Genomic DNA, 19,857 nt, shown 5'->3' on the forward strand with positions numbered 1-19,857 from the left:
CCGTATCTCAGTTTTCGAGATTCTTTCAGCCTTACAGTTTGAACAACCTTGAGCATCAGCAGTAGTCTTTGTTCTTTGTGTCTGGACGTTTTAAGAGTAGCCATATGAAACGTGTTCATATGAAATGACGAGTTCCAATTTTAAAGTTAAATTTTTTTGACATTTAAAAAAAGAAATGTACCTGTTGAGAGTTTGCTGATAGTCTGCTGGATCGTTCAGCTTCAGAGTTAAGGCTTCTTTAATCAACATTTTCCCCACCCTTATTGTTTTTCAAATCTGTAACTTCCAGTAATGAGGTGGCTTTGGCATAGAGACAGAGCGCATTTAGTGCACGCCCACACATGAACAATCTAACCCTCTCCATTGACTTTCTATTGTGGGAGGCTTCCTCCTTGTCATTTATGACTTATAGCAAAAAAACTGAACAATGTCATCAAACATCAGCATCAGGAAACATTCAAAATAAAATGTGGTTTTCTCAATATATCTCTCATCTTTTGATATGGTTAAAAATAAAGAATGTGTGTTGCTACTGTTGCCACTTGAACAACAAAAAGGCGGGAAAATCTGTAACTGCCAAAGCCACCTCAAAAATCAACCTTGAGTCGACTTCCACAGTTGTACATCTGAACAACAAACCGTTATATATGAAACCTTAAATGCACTTTTCTTTACTTTTTTTTGGGTCAACAGCTTAAAAATGTATTTTTTTATTTTTTTTTTGATTGCTTGCTGTATGTCACTCAGCAGTTTTTAGACATTGTTCTGTTTTTTGCTACAAGTAAGAAATGACTAAGAGGCTGCTTTCCACAATACAAAGTCAATTCAAGAGGGTTATTGGAAGTAGATGTGGTTTTCAGATTATGAGGTGTATTGCTCTGGCTCTGTTAACAGTTTGAAAAACAAAAAGGCGGCAAAATCTGTAACTGCCAAAGCCACCTCAATATTAACTATAATGAGTTTACTTCAACAGTTCTACCTTTGAACAACAAATCGTATTATATATAAACAATCAAAATATTATTTTGGGGTTGTACAGCCCTATACATCATTTTTAAATAAAAACATTGAAAATAAAAAAAGATTTACAGCATTTTATATGTTTATTTACCATCAGAGAAATATAAACATACTTATGTTTTGTTAAACTAAAATATTAACTTAAAATTTCTAGTAAATATTTTACGTCTAAGAGTTTTGGCTGACAACATTGTGTTTTTATTTTGTTGCAGGTATCTTGAGAAAAGTGGAGTGAATTTAACAAACGTCAACGTTGTGCCATTCGGCGTGTGGCAGAATGTATGTTTCTTTACTTTTCTTTTACTCTGTTTCACGTTATATTTTTCTTCATTTTGGCTTTTCCATCATTTGAAGGTTGACGAGCACCTGCGATTTATGATTCTGATGGACGGAGTTCATCCGGAGATGGACACCTGCTTGATCGTGGAGTATAAAGGTATTTTTACGCTCTTTTACACTGATGGGTTGTGTGTCTGGATACAATACACGCATACGAACACAAAAACAAAAACAGCATTATTTTCAAGGGCATGACAGAATTAGCCATTAATGTACAGCCTTAGAAATGCAGTTTGAACTGTTTCAGTGCCAACAAACTAGAAGCTAAATGACATTTACAAATAGTCATATTACTCACCAAGGCTGCATTTATTTGATCAAAAATACAGAATAAAATGTGAAATATTATTAACTGTGAAGCTGAATTTCCAGCTTCATTCCTCCAGTCTTCAGTGTCACATGATCTTCAGAAATCATTCTTATATACTGATTTGCTGCTCTAAAAACATTTATGATTATTATCAACGTTGAAAACAGTTGTGCTGCTTCATATTTTTGTGGAAACAGAGATACATTTGATGAATAAAGTTCCGAAGAACAGCATTTATTTGAAATATAAATATTTTATAACATTATGAATGCCTTTAATGTCACTATTGATTAATTGAATGCATCCTTGCTGAGTAAAAGTGTTCTCTTTTTTCAATAAATAAATATATAAATAAAAACTGGCTTATGTATTTATATTTTATTACATTTTATATTAATTGTAATTTTTTTCTACTTATATAAAATGAAGATTTTTAATAATAAGTGTAATTTAAAATTACATTAAAGACACGATTGTTATTTTAATTGACACTACAATTTACAATACTAATACGTTTCTAAATTCTTTTTAATACGTTTTTTTACACCCTCAAGCTTTTATGTTGTCAGCAAGTGTGTTAATTTGACACTTACAAATCTGATAAAAAGCTGACAACATCTGTCAACAAAAATTCTATAAATGTAACCCTGGACCAAAAAGTGTCCCAAACTTCTGAACAGTGTTACAGTAAGATTATGTTGAAATGGTGAAATGATGAAATTAACGGTGAAACTCAGTGTTGGTTAAAAGTTTGTATGAACTCAACAAATAGGTCACATGATCCTGAACACAGTGGACTGCACCAGACCAAACAATGGACGTCTTCCTCACGGCGTTGATTTGATGATGAGCGATTTCGCCGGCGGTGCCTCCGGTTTCCCTATGACCTTTCACGGCGGGAAATACACCGGTGAGTCACACGTGCCGCTTTAAACAGGTGCATTATGGGAGCTGCCGACCTTTTAGGACAGTCAGGAAATGCATAATGGCACAGAAACAAACAATGCTGTCTTTGTCTTTTCGACTGACAGAAAGCTGGAAGGCAGGTTTCATCAAGAACGAGAGGAAGAAGCTGTTAAACTATAAGACGCAGCTGGTGAGATCACTGCAGCCCAAAATCTACTGTCCGTTTGCGGGATACTTCACCGAAGCACATCCCTCTGACAGGTGAACACTTCTCTTACAATCAGCTTTATCACAGAAACTCATCCAGCCAGTCTATATTTAACTACTGCATGAAGCAACACACTGAAAACATCACTACTACAGTATATAACATCATTATTACTACTTCTATTATTAATAAGATATTTCTAATTATTTATATATTTTTATTAATATCACTATTTTTAACAATTTATTTTAAGATATTTTAAATGCATTAATAATAATTATTAGTAGTAGTAGTAGTATTTATATTGCTAATAAATACTGTTCTTTTGAACTTTTTGTTCATTAAAGAATCCTGAAAAATAAAATGCATCACGATTTCCACAAAAATATGAAGCAGAAACATTGATAATAATCAGAAATGTTCCTAGAGCCACAAATCAGTATATTTCTGAAGATCATGTGACACTGAATGTGACTGGAGGAATGATGCTGAAAAGTCAGCTGTGCATCACAGGAATAAATTACATTACACAGATAATCATATAGAAAACAGATTTTAAATTGAAACAATATGTAAAAAAAAATGTATTCAAAAATTGACTGTAGTGTGTATATATACAGCCATCTAAGTATGAAATGTATGAACATGACTAACAGGTACATAAAGGAGACAAACATCAAGAACAGCGCAGCAGATCTGAATGAATCGATAAAGAAGAGCTGTCCGAACATCTTAACCTGGACTCCTTTACCCGGATCAGTCCTGGATTTGGCCCTCGCGCTGCAGGACCCATCCAACAGGTGCGTTCACATGCTTTTTTATCAAAATCCCAAAAGGATAAAGCATTAATGTGTAGCATTAGACTAGAGCATGCTGATGTATCCCGAGTGCATGCAATGTATTAAAATTTGCAAGAACAGCATCTTTCAAACAATATGCAAAAGCCATAACCTGAGAAGAAGTGTTATATTAGTACCACTGAGATTATTATTATTAATTTGAACTTATTTATTTTTGTACTTTCATTTGCATTTTAACTAAGTTTTTTTAATTGGTTAATTGTGTATTTATAATTTTTGGTATTATTTATTGTTATTTTATTTGTCTATGTAGTTTGTATTCGTTTTAGATCATGTTAAATTAAAGGAAAATGAGAAATATTGCCTTATAAATAAGTTTTTATTTAAACTTTTTTTAATATTAATATTAATATGATTATTACAGTTAAAATTATTATAATTTCCATTTTTATTGATTAATATATTTAAATATATATATATATATATATTTGGTTAATTGTATTATTATTAATAATAATAACTTTATATTCATAAAAGTATCTTGACAAAAAATATTAATATTGTTTAATAAAAGTTTAAAAATATATATATTACTTTTTTTGTCAGAAAAGCTTTATATAGTTTGGGTTTTAGTTCTAGTTTTACTTATCCTGTTACAAAACATAGGATGAATAATTATGCATTTTATAAATTCATGTGATTATATGTAAACTATTTTATGTAGTCTCTGTTTTATTTTTATTCTTTTTGCATCTGTTCAGTTTCCATTTCACATGAACTGTTGGCTGAAATTGACTGCACATCAGCCTGTTCATTAGCATGTTGCATGTCAGAATTATGTTGTTATGATCATATGCATGAGTGAATGAGCATGTCACATGTGTCTCTGTTATTATTTCTTCCCCTTTTTCCATCAACGTGATTTTCTTTTCTGGTTTTAATATCATAACCATAGGAGTGCTATCACTGAACCGCCCAAAGACACAAAGATCTTTAAGGACAGTTGGGACTTTAACTTATATTTGGACGAACTGAATGCTTCGATTTCAGCTGAAATCTTTAAATACAAAAGCTGGATCCAGTACTATTATAACTGGGCAGGATTTAAAGACTACAATCTGGTCATTCGGGTAAATCATATACATTATAGCCAAGCTTCTGGTGGATTTAACACATAAAGCTACTTCATGCATAAACAATCCCATAATCAGATGCATTAAATGTATTAATCTTCAAACTCTAACTCTCAGGTCATTGAGACGGATGATGATTTTGAGCCTCTGAAGGGAGGTTACGATTATCTAGTGGACTTTCTGGATCTTTCTTTCCCAGACGTGCGTCCGGAGAGAGATCATGCATTTGAGGAGGTATAAACTGAGCAGATTGAGATACACGCTGAAGTCTAATTCAACCTAATGAGTTAAATGTGTGTGTGTTTCAGATCAAGAATCGAGTTAATGTGATGAGACACGTGGTTTTGAATGGCCGGCTGTGGGACGACCTGTACATCGGCTTCAGTAACAGAATGAGTCGAGATCCTGATGTTTATCACCACAAGTAATATACACGCAAACAACATCAACACAATGTGAAACAAGTGCATCAAATGGAAATATCATGGCAAAATCTGTAATGGAAATCTGATGCACGTGCATGTGTATTACGCCTATAATATTAATTTCATATCATGCATTTTTTTTATTGGCAGAATCATTTTCAGATAGATTTGCCTCTGTTGCAAATATTTATAAATATTTATATTTAGCTTTATTTACTTCAATTCAGCCTTATTTTTCTCAGATTCATAAAGCATGTTTTTAAATCGGATGAAAGTTCATGTTTATTAGATCTATATTCATTCAATATTCAATATATCATATATTATTGTTTTCAGACAGTATTACCACTGTTGCATTTATTTTTAATATTTAGCTTAATTTTTTTTTTAGTACTTTAGCACTAATTACTTAAATTCATTTATTTATTTACGTTTTTCACTGAACATTTATATTGTTCATTGTTCAATATTTCTAACTGATCTAGTTTAACAACAACTACAACAACACTTACAAATATTTTGCATGACATGACCAACATTTCAAGTCAGAGACAAACATGTTGCATTCAGACATAAATCTGTGATTTTATTAATTTAACATAGTATTTACATGATACCCCAAGGCACTTAAAAATAATGGGGTTTTTTTACATTAAAAAAACAAAGTAAATTATACTTAAGTACTGTACTTAAGTACACTTTTTGAGTATGCTTACTTTACTTGAGCATAATTTTTTCTGGAAACACTACATTTGAAAGGCAAATATCGTACTTTACATACTACATTTCTATCAAAGTCCCCGGAGTAGAAAGTCATTTCTATGGAGCAGCTTTAGGTGATTTATTTATGTAACTTTTTTTCCATCTCTAAAACATGACTTTTATTTTGTAATCACTCTTTAGGCTCACGTGAAGTGATTTCCCACCTTTTTTTATTTAAAATTGTTCATCTCTAAAACATGACTTTTATTTTGTAATCACTCTTTAGGCTCACGTGAAGTGATTTCCCACCTTTTTTTATTTAAAATAGTTCATCTCTAAAACATGACTTTTATTTTGTAATCACTCTTTAGGCTCACGTGAAGTGATTTCCCACCCTTTTTTTTATTTAAATTTTTTCATCTCTAAAACATGACTTTTATTTTGAAAACACTCTCTAGGCTCACGTGAAGTGATTTCCCACCCTTTTTTTTATTTAAATTTTTTTCATCTCTAAAACATGACTTTTATTTTGTAATCACTCAATCACTCTTTAGGCTCACGTGAAGTGATTTTCACCTTTTTTTTTTTAACTGACCAGTTGCAAATATGACATTTATTTACAACAATTCAATAATAATACAGTATTTATATATATATATATATATATATATATATATATATATATATATATATATATATATATATATATATATATATATATATATATATTGCTTCAGAGGCATCATGTATTGGGAGTATTACACACAACAATAATAAACATACTTTTTGTACTTAAGTGCTTTTGCATCTGTCTTTCCAGCTTCCACTTGTAATGCAGTAATAACCAGCAGTTTCTTTCACTCAAGTAAAGGAAGTGTGCACTTTGACCAGCTCTGATAATATGTCTCGTTGTTTTATCGGCAGGTTCTGGAATCATTTTCAGACAGAACTTCCTCTATCCGCACCAGACTGGGATGCTTTCCTTCAGAAGGCCTGTGTAAGCAGTAACGGCTGTGTGCTTTCTTAACTCAGACACACACATGCACAGCTATTGTTCTGGGTCAAAACACTAAATGATTCTGATGCTGCTTTAGCATTTCTGCCTTAATAACCTTAAGACAAGGAAAACCACTTTAAATAACCCTACTGAGGTTACTATTTATGAAGTTTCTAGGGAAGACTATAATGATTATTTTCTATAATGATGGTAAACAGTACGATTTTTAGTGTGTGCATTATATCCTAATTTAATGAATGAATAATCTGGTCGAGTTATAAAACACTGGAATGAGATTCAATCAATTTTATGATTAGAAATGTACATTATGGGGTTTAAATTTTTTGTGGTATTGTGGAAAATGTAATTTTTAACAGCATTTGTGTTCCACAATATATTGTATTTTTTTAATATTAATTTGCACTGTGTTAAATTGAATAGGACAAGAAAATACTGTAGAAAAAGTAAATAAAAGACACTGCTCAAATAATTGGAGTTGCCACAATTTTTTTTAGTTTTGAGTCTTGTAATACTTTTCGTACTACATTTCTATCAAAGTCCCCGGAGTAGAAAGTCATTTCTAAGGAGCAGCTTGGGTGATTTATAAATTTTTTTATTAAAATTTTTTCATCTCTAAAACATGACTTTTATTTTGTAATCACTCTTTACGCTCACGTGAAGTGATTTCCCACCTTTTTTTATTTACATTTTTTCATCTCTAAAACATGACTTTTATTTTGCAATCACTCTTTAGGCTCACGTGAAGTGATTTCCCACTTTTTTTAATAAATTTTTTTTCATCTCTAAAACATGACTTTTATTTTGTAATCACTCTTTAGGCTCACGTGAAGTGAAATTTTTTTAGTTTTGAGTCTCATGATTCTAAGTATAGTAATATTAAAGTGTTTGAGTTTAATTAATACAATTGCATAAGTGATTAAAACTAAGTCATCATAACTTATTATATTTGAGTAGACTTTAATTACACTTTAGTTAAAAAGTGCATGTAGGATGTAATAAAATATTTAACTTCTAAAAACATATGAGTTTTACATTTATTAACAAAAAAAAAGGCTATTTCAGATTTATATTTCACTTTTCAAATTTGTAATAACAGAAAAGATTTTCACATTTTAAATCCCAAAGTCAGTGCTGTTTGGGTTTTATTTAATTTTTTTACTTCTATTAATATATTGGCTTTTATTAATATATTTTCAAATTTTATTTACATTTCTTTTTATTTTTTATTTATTTATCGTTTTCAATCGATAACACATTTTTAATAGTTTTAATTAACAATAATTATGCTGATAGTCATTTTGCAAACAGAAACATTTCAGGTTCCACGCACTGCATCCCTGCATGCTCTCAAACATTCACACATTCATCAGCAATAAATAATTTCCACAGAAACACCACAGTACATGCAGTTAATGAAGCTCCATATGCTAAATAACATTATGCAAAGTATTGCAATCATTGCAGGAGAGATATAACAGTCTCCTTTCGATTCATTGTCCCGAGATAACCTGTCAAGCAAGGCTCAAATGGAGAAGTGCTGATGTGGTTTAACCCACAACCCTGTGTGGTATGCAACCAAAGGTGTTAACGTCTCTGATGTAAACAGTGCTGGAGAGTGACTGATATCATGTCATCTGGGTTACATAATCTGATTCCGAAATTATTTAGCTTTAAAACTTCCTGCAGTTCCTTCACGAACCCTGTGACCTATTGCACTCTTTAAAGCTCTTGTTATTGGAATATATTTTCCTCTCTCTTTCTATTTTTATATCAAGATAATCTTATTTAAATCATGTTAGGTTAAAAGTAATCAGAGTATATTAACTAAAATGTGTAATGCATTGGATTACTTTATCGTTTTCTGTTTTTTCATGTGTTCTTAATAATAGACTTCACTGTGCGTCTAGGCATTGATCTTTATCCTGGAGATCTTTTGACAGTGTCTTGATTGTTTGCTTCAGTTGCACTACCAAGGACTGAAATGCTGAATACTGAATTTATTTTAAAGCTGAATTTATATCTAGATATTACCTTTCACAATGAGATTTTTTTTTAAGTGAGTTTACATCATGCAATTCTCACTTTTTTTCTCAGAATTTGCATCTTGCAATCACATTTTGCACAATCCTAACATTGAAATTCTTGCAGTGTTAATATGAATTAACAAGACTTTGTTTTCTTCTACAAATGTTTTTCTCACGGTGTACAAAAATAAACCTCGCTGGCTGGTGTGAAGCAGCAGGAAACTGCATCATTTCATTCTTCATACACACAGTAAACGTGTTGAAAATTGTGTGAAATTATCGAGGCGTGTCTCCATTCAGAGGAGGCTCCTGCAGCGTCTGAAAACGTGACACATGTGAAGAAAACTCTCTCACAACAAAGTGTTCATAACAACAAAAAAAACACCACTTTACTTCACATCTGTCACTTCCTGTCACAGGAAACTCCACCCGTGGTGCACCTCAGAACAAGACTTCTCCTGATCTCTCAAACTGAGTTTATATTGAGGCCGAGCTTTTCTTCACTTCATTCACGAATGTCTTCGCTGTAACAGGTGTCTGTGTCTGTGTCTGCACTCAAAACGCTTTTGTTGTTGTCAAAAGCTGATTATGTGGGATGAAACCACGAACAAAACTACTCCAGATAAGAAAAACGAGCATTAAATGAGATGATCATCGTTTATGAGAAATGCATTGCTTTGTGTAGTGAATGACATTTTTTACATTAGGAACTGAAACTGCAGTAAATCATGTTCCTCTGAAAAGTGTGTTCCTGTTTTCTTATAACTGTAAGTTTGCATCTCGCAACTCACACTTTTCCTTGAAATTGAAAGTTGTAAACTCAGAGTTTCCAACTCACAGTTTAGATTTGTTTTCCTCTGTATTCAGTGTTTACATTTCGCCAGTTTAATTCTTTGCACCAGAATAAAAATAATTGCTACTTTTTTTCTCACAATTCTAACTTTTTTCTTTATCTCTTGCAATTCTGATTATGTTTGAGTTTAAATATTGCAATTTTGACTTTTTTTCTGAATTCCGAGTTTACATCACAAAATTCTTTTTTTTTTTTTTGCCACAGGACAAAAAAAAAAGAACAAGTTTCTTTTTTATTTTTTACTTTTTTATTTAAATTATGAGTTTATATCTCACAGTTTTGACTTTTTTTTCCATGTATTAGGAGTTTACATCTTGCAATTCTGTTTGTTTCTGCCATGGAATAAATAAAAAATGTAAAAAAAAATTTAAAAAAAAAGGGGAAAAAAAGGTAGTTGCATCTTTTTACCTTGCAATTTTTACTTTTCTTTCTGCAAATTCTTTGTTTATATCTCGCAATTCTTTTCTTTTTTTTTTTTTTAGAATGGTAATTGCAACTACACTTCTCAGATTTTTGTTCCGTGGTGGTGAAAATAAGCTTCCATTGAAATATCTTCCATTTTTTATGCATTTACAAAATGCATTTACTCGCTGTTTAGAGTCACTGCGAATACAATGCAACAACATAAAATCTTGGCTCTGAAGCAAAATGAGCTGAGAAACAGCAAATGCAATGCCATTCAGACTTGTGAGAGTGACTCGAGTGTTTTGGGGCTCTTCAGCAGCAGACATCTATAACAGTATAACTGTGTGTGTGAGTGTTATAAAGGTCCCTGCACTGTCCTCCTCATGGCGCTTGTGATTATCAGACTCATATCAGTTCTGCTCATATTTACCTGCAGAACTGTTCTAAGCTATTTGCATGAGTGAATTTTATATATATATCTCATGTTAAACACATTACAATTAGTTTAAATTCACAAACTGAACCTACTTTAGTAATCGAGGTTAATTTCTAAAAATGCTACAGATGGATTTTTAATATTAAATTGATTAAATTGATGTTAAATTCATGAATTAACAGTCAACTGTAGTGCATTTAAAATTTAACATTCACCAAGATTAATAAATAATGCAAGCTTTTAGTTCATGCCACTTTATGCATTGTTACACTTATTTTTTAATAAAAAATTAGACAAATAAACATGTTTAAATGTCATGAAAATAAGAGACTTGAAATTGGTATGAAATTATGAATATGAATTATATTTGGATATTTATTTTTAGCTCGAGTTAAGATGCAGATGCAAATTTATGTTCATTATCAGAAAACATCTTCTAAAAATTGCAACAAGTTCAGTAGTTTTACCACGGTGAAAATGCAACGAAACTATTTGCATGTCTAAATACATAGTATAAATGCACAATTGTGATAGTTTAATCCAAAATTACTGTTTGTCAGCACTGTTTCATCCGGCTCTAAACTAGTTTAAATCATGTGTTCTCCACTGAATTTTGATTCATGCAAAACTAATAAATGACTGAGATTAATAACGCAGAACACGTATGAAAGCAGACACCTTTAATATAATAAACACAATATTACACCAGCGATCAGGATCACAGTCAGATCCTTCAGCTCTTGACTTTCTTCCGCTTGCCGTCTTTCGCTGAAGACCTCTCGAGGTTTACAGGAGGAGCTCCCAGCTTTTTACTTTTCGCCTTCTTCACTTTTTCTTTAAGGGCTTGAATATCGATTTTGTTTTCGGCTGTTGCTAAGAAGAGGAGAATATTAAATAATAAAAAACATCATGAGTTTGCATGCTCATTTCAGTTAAAGTATGCACACATTTAACTAATTTTAGCAGGAATGCATTGAAGACTTTCATTAGCACATGCATAATAAAATGCACGGATGCTCTGGATAAAAGCACATGTAAAATATATATATATATATATATATAATTTTTGTTTTTGTAATATTACGTTTTCATTTATGCATTAAGCAGATGCTGCTATTATAAAAAAAGCAACGTACAGTGCATTAAACTTGATATTTATTTTACTAGCATGTGTTCCCTGTGAATTGAACCCACAAGCTTTTTGCGCTGGTAATGCAACAGGAACATTATTATTATTATTATTATTTATAACAGAATCTAAGCTTCACACTCTTCACACTCACACATTTGCTGCAGTTTCAATCATGCTGACTAATGTTTTATATTGAAAGCGTGCTGTATGTGTCTGGATGCACACTGTATTGTGAAGTATTGGGTGTTTGTTGTACCTGGTTTGCTCTTCTTCACGGCCGGCTTCTCTTTAGGGGGAATGAAATCTTTCTGCCTCTGCTCTTGTCTCTTGGATAAAGCTTCAGCCTGTTTGGCCTTCAGCCCCGGAAACAAAGCACGAGCCGTTAGGAGTGAACGGAGTCCCATCATGCATCATAACTACTCATAAAAACCATTATATACTAAATTATACCTTAATTTCATTCAACTTCTGGCGTCTCTTCTCGCTCTCTCGCAGGAAGAACTCACCGGTCGCCAGCTCTTTATCAATCTGTGCACAAAAATATTACACATGAACAATGACGACTTAAAAAAAAAAAATATATATATATATATATATTATATTTGTAAATTATGAATTCAGGGATGTTTTAAAAAATACATTAAAAAATCTATAAATGTTTATTATAATTTTTTTTATACTGATAAATATTTTTATTTATAAATTAAGTAATATATATCAATAATATTTAATCAAAATATTTATTATAATATATTCTATTGCATTATATAATTCTATTCTATTATAATATTTAATATAATAATTATCTGTAGATTTGATATGAACGTAAATTAAATATTTTACTTAATTTATGAATATTAATCAGTGCGGAAAAATATTACACACGAGCAATGACTTAAAACTATTAATTAATTTATTTTAAAATACCTGCTTGTTTTTGTAATTTACATATCAAGGGATGTCCTTAAAATAGAATCAATTTACTGTAAAATTGTATATTATTAAATGTGATTATTTAATATATGAATTAAAAAAAAAATTATAATTATATAAATTACTTATAGTTATAGACTTGATATTAAATGTTATTTTAACATTTTACTTAATTTAATTTTTTTTGGACACCTGACTAATATTTTAATGAATGTTTCTCTTGTATTGAATTTTGCACATTAAATATGCATCATAAAAAAAAATTTTTTAAAATTTTTTATTGGCTAAATAACTATGTACATTCGATCTATATCTTTTATGATATTCTCCAGTGTGTCTATGGGGTCAGATCCCCATAAAGCACTTGATCTGTGACTCGTACCTTGCTCTCAGGCTGCGGCGGAGGGAACGGTGTGTACTCCTTCTTCACCTTCTTCTTCTTGGGCTGCTTGCGTTTGGAGAGACTCTTGTGTCTGAAGTTGGGCAGGAATCTCTCCCAGCTCTGCGTGCGCAGCTCGGGGTCGCTCGCCAGCTCCCGCTTGATCATCAACGTCTAGAAAGAGATCGAATCACACACACAATTAACCATCTACAATACAAACTAAATATCATGCATATGCAAAGTGACCCACATTTGGTTTTTGACCACTGATAATGTGTATAATTCACTCAAGGAGCAATACTGAAATCCATGCATCTCTGGAAATTAATGTTAGAGGTCCTAAAAAATTAAGATACCCGAAGAAAGAAAATACAAAAGGACAGCAAGATATCTTTAATACTTCTTGAGTCTCAGGCATGCACAGGCCCTTGAATTTCAGGCACGCACACTTCCGAGTTTCAGGCCCGCACACTTCCAAGTTTCAGGCATGCACACTTCCGGGTTTCAGGCACGCACACTTCCAAGTTTCAGGCATGCACACTTCCGGGTTTCAGGCACGCACACTTCCAAGTTTCAGGCATGCACACTTCCGAGTTTCAGGCATGCACACTTCCAAGTTTCAGGCATGCACACTTCCAAGTTTCAGGCATGCACACTTCCGAGTTTCTTGCATGCACACTTCCGAGTTTCAGGCATGCACACTTCCAAGTTTCAGGCATGCACACTTCCAAGTTTCAGGCATGCACACTTCCGAGTTTCAGGCATGCACACTTCCAAGTTTCAGGCATGCACACTTCCGAGTTTCAGGCATGCACACTTCCGAGTTTCTTGCATGCACACTTCCGAGTTTCAGGCATGCACACTTCCGAGTTTCAGGCATGCACACTTCCGAGTTTCAGGCATGCACACTTCCGAGTTTCAGGCATGCACACTTCCGAGTTTCAGGCATGCACACTTCCAAGTTTCAGGCATGCACACTTCCAAGTTTCAGGCATGCACACTTCCGAGTTTCTTGCATGCACACTTCCGAGTTTCAGGCATGCACACTTCCAAGTTTCAGGCATGCACACTTCCGAGTTTCAGGCATGCACACTTCCGAGTTTCAGGCACGCACACTTCCGAGTTTCAGGCACGCACACTTCCGAGTTTCAGGCACGCACACTTCCGAGTTTCAGGCACGCACACTTCCGAGTTTCAGGCACGCACACATCCGAGTTTCAGGCACGCACACATCCGAGTTTCAGGCACGCACACTTCCGAGTTTCAGGCACGCACACTTCCGAGTTTCAGGCACGCACACTTCCGAGTTTCAGGCACGCACACTTCCGAGTTTCAGGCACGCACACTTCCGAGTTTCAGGCACGCACACTTCCGAGTTTCAGGCACGCACACTTCCGAGTTTCAGGCACGCACACTTCCGAGTTTCAGGCATGCACACTTCCGAGTTTCAGGCATGCACACTTCCGAGTTTCAGGCATGCACACTTCCGAGTTTCAGGCACGCACACTTCCAAGTTTCAGGCATGCACACTTCCAAGTTTCAGGCATGCACACTTCCGGGTTTCAGGCACGCACACTTCCGAGTTTCAGGCACGCACACTTCCGAGTTTCAGGCATGCACACTTCCGGGTTTCAGGCACGCACACTTCCGAGTTTCAGGCATGCACACTTCCGGGTTTCAGGCACGCACACTTCCGAGTTTCAGGCACGCACAGGCCCTTGAGTTTCAGGCATGCACACTTCCGGGTTTCAGGCACGCACACTTCCGGGTTTCAGGCACGCACACTTCCGGGTTTCAGGCATGCACACTTCCGAGTTTCAGGCACGCACACTTCCGAGTTTCAGGCATGCACAGGCTCTTGAGTTTCAGCCATGGAAAAAAAAAAAAGCCTGAAGTGCTCTTTCCCCATTTCTGAACGGTCACCGTATAATGCAACACAGATTGCTAAAGTCAACAGATTTTTCTAAAAAACTTACGAGCAATGCTGCTGCAATCGTTCTCAAGCCAGTTTGACTTGACTGTTATTTGGCTCCAGATCTCAAAAATATTGGATTACCCACTTTAATATGCATTATGACGTTTAATATTTGAATTCCTCCAAAAAATAAAAACGTTGACCGATGGGAAGCTTCTGAAATGTGGTTCGTTAACACAGAATGACTCTATTACACCTCATCCTCTTGATTTACAGTAAAGCGCGCTGTTCGTATAATGTTCAATTAGTCTTATTTTCAACAGCATTATGTACCTTTATGTTGTAAATGGGGTGAATATTCTTCATTGTGTCCAACACAACTTTCCGTACCTGCAGAAACAAGCGAGAAACAGCAGCTCATTCCTCTACATCATTCATTATTATTCAGGGTTTGGATTATTAAAGGCATCGAGCAGCTAAAGGCATCACCTCCTTGAGCCCGCTGTACGGGCCGAGAGCAGAAACCGTGTTTCCCTGAACCATCACATAACAGCTGGTCAGCAGCTCCAGAGCCTGAAACAATGTGGAAGAGATCACATTTAATCACAGCATCACATGACAAGCTCAGAAGGCAATGAAACTAACTCAAAACACACCATAAACATCAACAGAGCTTCTCCAAAATGAGAGAAAATAATAAAATCTCTCTAGAAACCTAAAGTCCATCAGTGAAATTTATTAGTTTTTAGTTTCTTTTATTAGAATTTATTACGTTTTAGTTTATAAATAAAAAAAAACTGTAAATTATAGTTTTATTTACAATTTATAAGTTAAAAATGTTTGTCTTTACCGTCACTTTTAATAAATTGAATACATCCTTGCTGAATAATATTATTAGTTTATTCCAGAAAAAAAAGTAACAACTGCAAACTAAATTTTTAATGCTTTGATATAAAAAATATAAATTATATTGAGATTTTATATGATACAATATTCATTAATTGAATTAAATACATACTCAAAATAATAACTAATAGCTAATACATAATCAATAAATGAAGACACACCTGACATATAAAACTAAATCAAATCACAATCTGAGCCATCAAACATTAAAACAACTTTCTTCATCTCTTAACAGCAAAAAAAAAATCCTCTATAGACCCAAAGTCTAAATGTTTAAATGTGCCTTTTTTTAGTTTTATCAATTACTTTTTACTCTTTAGAAATAAATAAAAAAAATACATATTTTTAGAAATCACTACAATTATAAAATATGATATATGATTAAATTCTTATGTTATGTACACATCATAATTTTTGAGCTTCACTGCATGTGATTAAAACACAATAAGAAGTAGATTATAATAAGAGCGAAGGCCGTCTTTGCTCACCTTCAGCGTGGAGCCCTTGGGGCCGATCAGTCGCTGTCGTCTCTTCACAAAACGCTCGCGGTTGCGGACAAGCGTCCCAATCTTAATGATGTCACATGCCACGTCGTCTTCTAGTATCCTCACAGCCTGAAGTCAATAAAAGAGTTTAACAGGAGATTTGAGGCTGAATTTACCAGTCAGAAATTTTGAATAATTCAGATTTTTTTTTTTAAGAATTCTCTTATGTTCAAAAAAGCTGAATTTATTTAATAAAAATAAAACACAGTAAAAAAAAATGTTTTTATTAAATATAATTAAAATGTAAAATAGCAGTTTATTATTTAACTATATATTGTAAAATGTAATTTATTCCTGTGATGCAAAGCTGAATCTTCCACTTAAAAAAATATAAAATGATATATATATAATTGGTATTTTAATTACATTGATATGATTTAACAATTCATATTTAAATTCATTTATATATATATATATATATATATATATATATATATATATATATATATATATATATATATATATATATATAAAATCATATTAGACATTTTTACATCTATTTTTGAATACATGTATTTTATGTACAATGAAAAAAAAACAATAATATGTTTTTTTGAACATTATTGGCATTTTAATAAAATGTATGATTTAATAATTCATATATAAAATTCATGTATATATATATATATATATATATATATATATATATATATATAAATTAATGTATATATATATATATATATATATATATATATATATATATATATATATATATATATATGTATTATATTTTGTATTTATAATAAAAAAAATTTTTTTATAAATGTATTTTAACGATGAATGAAGTAAAATATTTAATTATAACTGAACTCGTTCATTTCTATAAAACATGAACACTGACGTTAGCCCACACCTGTTCAAAAGGCACACTTCTCGCCAGTAACTTGATGAGATCCCTCCCTCGGAGGATGGCGTAGGGGTCGAATGTTTTCTTCGTCGTGTGCACCGTCATGCTGCCTTCAATCAGGTCCAGTGTGGCGTTGATGAACTAGATTCATAGCACAGATTCAAAGAGATCACACAAAACCAATTCAAAGAGCTGGTGAGCGTTCAGAAAGCAGTTTGAGTTTGAGCACACTCACGACGTCTCCCAGAGCCTTCTGCACCAGCGGCCAGCACTCCTTCAGATACACCTCTCTGTATTTGGGGAATAGCGTGGCGAAGCTGCTCTCCTCCAGAAGACCTTTGGGATTGTCCACCCGAGTGAACTTAGGCTCCTTCCAGCCATCTGGAACCGTCTGCAGCTCAGCATCATCTGTTTAATACAAAAAAAACAGAGTTTAGTTAGGCTTGATCTGAAATGAGTTGCAGTGTTACACATAAGACAATCCTCTCAACCTGAGCTTCACCATCTGTGTGTGATTACTAAAATCTACTAAGTATGTACCAATTAAATACTGTATTATAATGATCTGTTAATATTTTAGTACTCATGTGTGTTTTGGAGAATTGGACAATTTAACAAATGCACAATCAAGTAATTTCTAAAAGATTGTAAAACAAAACTGCAGCATTGTTGCTAAAAGAAACATAACAACGGCGTCAAACATAAACATAAACTCGTTTGAAGTCAATAACACGGATATTGTTGATCCCTGAGGATTACATTTCGCATATATGATGGTTTGTAAGTGTAACTGTACCTGTGTTTTTGCCCTTTTTTCTGATTTTTGTTTGTTAGCGTTTCACTCGTGGATTCTGTGGGAGCCGCCATTGCTGCTGTGGGCAGTGACGTCAGACGCTGCGTCCACTCGTCATGTGCGAACAGCGTGAGTCTTACCGCCTAGTGGCGTGGAGGAAAAATGAAACAACTCAATTAACAGCACTAATTAACCGAGTCTATGAATTGAAAGTACAATTATTGTTTAAAACATTCCATAATAATATCCCCTTTCACAAAAAGTCATATTTGTTTTTCTTAAAATGTGTTATTGTAAATATTAATTTAAATTCAAATAAATTCGAATATTATATTTTTCAAATGTATAATTATAGTACAATATCGAATGTATTTTGGTTTTACTTTATTTAAAATTTGATTACAATTAATAATATATTTAATGTCATAATTTACTTATATATAAATAATAATAATAATTATTGTTATTTTAAATTATAATTTTAAAGAAATAATACATGATAATTATATTTTAAATAAATTATATAATTGAAATAAATACATTTTAAAATAATTTTAAAACTTATTATTATAATAATAATTATTATTATAAATTAATATGAAATAATATAATAACAACTATTTTATTTATATATTATATATTTATGTATATCTTCTAATTATATTATCCTTATTATTGTTATTATTTTAAATATTAATATTAAAACATTAAAATATTAAAAAAGAAACTGGTAAGTTAACTAAATAATTAATTAATTAATACATTTTATATTGCTTCAGTTATTCCATTCCCCAAATTTTCAATAATTGCAATGAAACAAAAATAAAATAATATTAAATAGGAATTTTATTTTTGAAAACATGCTTTAAACATCTTTAAAGTTAAAATGTAAAAAAAAAAAAAAATCTAAACAATGCAAAAAAACAATATAAACATTTTCCTCCTACAAAATAATGTTAACAACTTAATAATAAACAAACAATAAATAATTTTTGGTGTTTTTTTTCCTCATGACTGCAGAGATCAAATCCAGTTCTTCCCCTAATAATTTATTATTATTAATTATATAATTATATTATATTATAATTATATAATTATATTATATTATAATTATATTTATTTTCAAATATATACGTATATATATATATATATATATATATATATATATATATATATATATATATATATATATATATATATATATATATATATATATATATATATATATATATATATATATTACCCATACCTATTATATACAATATTTATTATTACTATGATTATTACCTGCATATAATTCTCATTTAATTATAATGCAAAAAGTTCTTTACGCAAAATAATAAAAATAACATATTAACAAAAAATATATATATTTTTACATATTTGTTTTAAAAATAAAGCTTTTCCTGGAATTTTTAGTTTTTGCATTGTGACAGTAATAGCAAAAAAAAAAAAAAAAAAAAAGTTAATGTTAATGATGATCATCATTGATAATAAAAATAAAATAAAACACAAAAGTTTGATACCTTATTTGATTTACTTGGCAGACTTTTTAATCATCTAAATTTGACTGGGTTTGGTCTGTGTGGTGTGACAAACTCAGAACACGTATTTATTATCGCTTCACACAAACTATAAATCATTCTGCGTCTCTTCTGTCCACAAGACGGCGCTGTCACTCATTGTGTTGAGATTTATCATTTGGCACAATTAAAAAACGTATTCACTCACTGCCACTCTGTAGAGTTCACCGAGAGGTCAGAGGTCACCACAACCCACCTTAGAGCTTTGCATCGTGTTGCTGGAGGTTAAGTATCTCTGTCTG

General features: G+C 32.1%; 2 protein-coding genes across 3 annotated transcripts in view; one reads left to right on the forward strand and one right to left on the reverse strand.

Annotated features, from left to right (window-relative positions):
* LOC113048495 (cytidine monophosphate-N-acetylneuraminic acid hydroxylase) overlaps positions 1-7,330 on the forward strand; it is a 28,267-nt gene extending 20,937 nt beyond the window's left edge. The window contains exons 8-16 of the mRNA XM_026210346.1: positions 1,233-1,299; positions 1,375-1,456; positions 2,442-2,579; positions 2,701-2,836; positions 3,440-3,583; positions 4,539-4,713; positions 4,834-4,950; positions 5,025-5,140; positions 6,768-7,330. Coding sequence (XP_026066131.1) covers positions 1,233-1,299; positions 1,375-1,456; positions 2,442-2,579; positions 2,701-2,836; positions 3,440-3,583; positions 4,539-4,713; positions 4,834-4,950; positions 5,025-5,140; positions 6,768-6,870 — 1,078 coding nt within the window. The 3' untranslated portion in view covers positions 6,871-7,330. The remainder of the gene's footprint in view (positions 1-1,232; positions 1,300-1,374; positions 1,457-2,441; positions 2,580-2,700; positions 2,837-3,439; positions 3,584-4,538; positions 4,714-4,833; positions 4,951-5,024; positions 5,141-6,767) is intronic.
* Positions 7,331-11,242: 3,912 nt separating this feature from the next.
* Positions 11,243-18,172, reverse strand: LOC113048537 (KRR1 small subunit processome component homolog). Of its 2 annotated transcripts, none has more exons than XM_026210406.1 (10): positions 18,036-18,172; positions 17,475-17,647; positions 17,246-17,380; positions 16,336-16,461; positions 15,431-15,514; positions 15,275-15,331; positions 13,027-13,197; positions 12,162-12,239; positions 11,968-12,064; positions 11,243-11,452 (listed from the first exon to the last, which is right to left on the reverse strand). In XM_026210406.1, exons 3-10 carry the CDS (start codon positions 17,342-17,344, stop codon positions 11,313-11,315), a joined length of 852 nt encoding a protein of 283 aa, XP_026066191.1. In that variant the 5' UTR covers positions 17,345-17,380; positions 17,475-17,647; positions 18,036-18,172; the 3' UTR covers positions 11,243-11,312. The 2 variants fall into 2 exon arrangements, with proteins under 2 accessions (XP_026066191.1, XP_026066192.1); XM_026210407.1 differs by having other exon boundaries at positions 17,475-17,653; positions 18,043-18,121.
* Between the last annotated feature and the right edge of the window lie 1,685 nt (positions 18,173-19,857).

The sequence above is a fragment of the Carassius auratus genome, chromosome 29, assembly GCF_003368295.1.
Source record: "Carassius auratus strain Wakin chromosome 29, ASM336829v1, whole genome shotgun sequence".
Classification (NCBI taxonomy): domain Eukaryota; kingdom Metazoa; phylum Chordata; class Actinopteri; order Cypriniformes; family Cyprinidae; genus Carassius; species Carassius auratus.